Source organism: Opisthorchis viverrini, assembly GCF_000715545.1.
Source record: "Opisthorchis viverrini unplaced genomic scaffold opera_v5_184, whole genome shotgun sequence".
Taxonomy (NCBI): domain Eukaryota; kingdom Metazoa; phylum Platyhelminthes; class Trematoda; order Opisthorchiida; family Opisthorchiidae; genus Opisthorchis; species Opisthorchis viverrini.
The window spans coordinates 22,844-25,294 of NW_008751839.1; the positions used below are offsets into that span (position 1 = coordinate 22,844).

At 43.0% G+C, this 2,451-nt stretch overlaps 1 protein-coding gene across 1 annotated transcript in view; it reads right to left on the reverse strand.

The window, feature by feature from the left end:
- Positions 1–463: 463 nt before the first annotated feature.
- The window catches only part of T265_07708 (hypothetical protein), a gene marked incomplete at both ends in the record, with an annotated part of 18,732 nt that continues 16,744 nt past the window's right edge, over positions 464–2,451 (reverse strand). The window contains 3 exons of the mRNA XM_009173304.1: positions 464–917; positions 1,238–1,337; positions 1,420–1,641. Coding sequence (XP_009171568.1) covers positions 769–917; positions 1,238–1,337; positions 1,420–1,641 — 471 coding nt within the window. The remainder of the gene's footprint in view (positions 918–1,237; positions 1,338–1,419; positions 1,642–2,451) is intronic.

Consider the following 2,451-nt stretch of genomic DNA (forward strand, 5'->3'; position numbering starts at 1 on the left):
CAAAGTAATAAAAATTGAATCCACAGTTTTGAAAGTGATGACTATCAGTAGAGCTCTACTCATCCAATATGCTGTCTTATTTTTATAGATAAACGCTGGAAAACACGCGCAACATTGCAGACGTATCACTCACAATACTCGCAACTCCAACTTTAGTATTCACAGTTCGTACATATCCTGCGGCATGCCTAAGTACAATGCACAGAACATCAGACATGAATTTCTTCATAGGTTTTACGCTTGATCAGAAGTTTGACGTAACCAGTCTGAAGTTGCGACCCCAGCAGGCAGTGTCATAGGCTTTCAAGTACAAATTCTTTGATGGGGACATTTCAATCTTCAAGGATCGGATGGTTGGCTGGTTTTTGACATTCACAGAAAGAACAGATTGCCCGTATGCTACGTGGATGGAACTTTACAGCGGATTCAATCTTTTGGCCGTGCCACCAATCAAAATTCCCCAAATCGGAATACACATATATATTTATGCACAAAGTTCACAATTACGGTCTCAAACGCAATGACACAAAATAAGCGAGTAGCTTGAATTATAGCTTGAAGAATCTGGAAAACGCTACGGTGATGTTAAAAATCGAGGATACCAAGTGAACAAACCGAAGCTGTGTACTTGGTAACCTCATAACATAGCAGCCGAATACATAGTGTTTGCTCAAATTGACAGCGAAAGTGATGTAACATTAATCTCCAAAAAAACATGTCCCTAATTTTCGTAACCGGCTGAGAAGAATGGAAGAGCGAGCTACCAGTTTAGACGGCTCTTTGTTCAAGTTCCATCCGCGAATCTGCATCGCATTTGCCCGACCCACGCCAACTAGCACATCGTGTGCTACACCAATGACAGATGTCTAATTTTGGGCTCATTTTTCTGTCCGCGATCCATATCGTTGTGAACAGAGCTGAAGGTAAAGAGCAATAGCAAAGCACTGATCAACATTAACAGTCTGGACTGCATCTAGATAGTCAAGAATACTTGAGGAGAAACGGTCTAGCTGACCTATCCACGGAGGTGTCTGTTCTTCAAACAGGTTCCTCCTAATGTTATCAGTGTGTACGCCTGATAGGTGTAGAAATAAAATCATTCGAATTGACAAAACATGGACCTAGCTAACACATAGAAGCAGTGCGATCATGCTGATCAAGTGTCACGTGGTAATGAGCCATGAGTACTACATCCACATCACCATGGCAGTCAGTGTGCACAAAATAACCTACTTACCGAATAGGCAAACACATGCGCAACCGGTAAACTGGGAAAGATAGGCATCCTTGGAAGGAAGAAACGTGGCAAAGAGACCACACATTACACTCCCAGCGGCCTGTGTGGAGAAAACAAATGGAATCGGTCACTTTGCACAACTGATTAATCGGAAAAAGGGACAGCTTGAATCAATGACTTACAAATGCACTGAATATCATTCCGTAATTGATTGCCAATCCCGATTGTCCAAACAGTATCCCGGTTGCCGATGGCATAATGGCAAACACGCCACTCAAGGAAAGCCAGAGGAGGCAAACCCAGATGAAGTATAGCACTCTGAGTGCCGTGGGGCCAGCAAGAGCCAGGTGGGGAAATGTGACCAAGACAGCGGCCCACAATGTTAGCATCATGCAAAGTGGGATCTAAAAAGAGCATAAAACACGTCCCTTTTCAAATTGATTCAATACGCAGCTTACAAGCTTACGTATTTCGCAAACTCAAGTGTGAGTACAACTGAAACACGTCCCTTTTCAAATTGATTCGATACGCAGCTTACAAGCAAGCATAAAATATTTCGCAAACTCAAGTGTGAGTACAACTATTAATGGGAAGGATTATTAAGCTACTCGCAGGAAGGGTCCAACCGATAGAGCTTGGGTATAAGAAAAAACTAACTTATTAACTGCGCGTAAACTGGTAGCACGGCAACCTGTGTTATATATATAGTCATTCAGCTGTAACAACCATACGATTCCTCACTGCCATGTTACCCGAAGGAAGGGATACTGCCAAGTTGCCCAAGCCTAGACAAGAGAAGTCGAGATACAAATGTCGGTGTTGAATCACGGACCTTCCAGTCAGTAAATTTGTGCCCTAACCACTGAGCGATTTCGCCTTTTTCACCAGGTAGTGGTGGTTGACAAATTTGCGTTCCGCTTCATCACGTTCCACCCGTTTTGTACCGATCGTTTTAAATGTTGTAAGTTCATGAGTTTATGGTGTGTAGCAGTTTAGATGATAATTTCTAGTAATACAAACGGGAACTGGAGAGAAGACCCATTTTTGTTCCGGGTGAGGTTTCTGGTTTTTGCCGGTTCAGCGGTTTCATAACCCAGCTTGACTATCGGCTGTCTAAAGCCGCATTACACATTACTGCATGCTCCAAATCACAGAGACCCAAACTATATAGACTATTTAGACAGCCGATAGTCAAGCTGGGTTATGAAACCGCT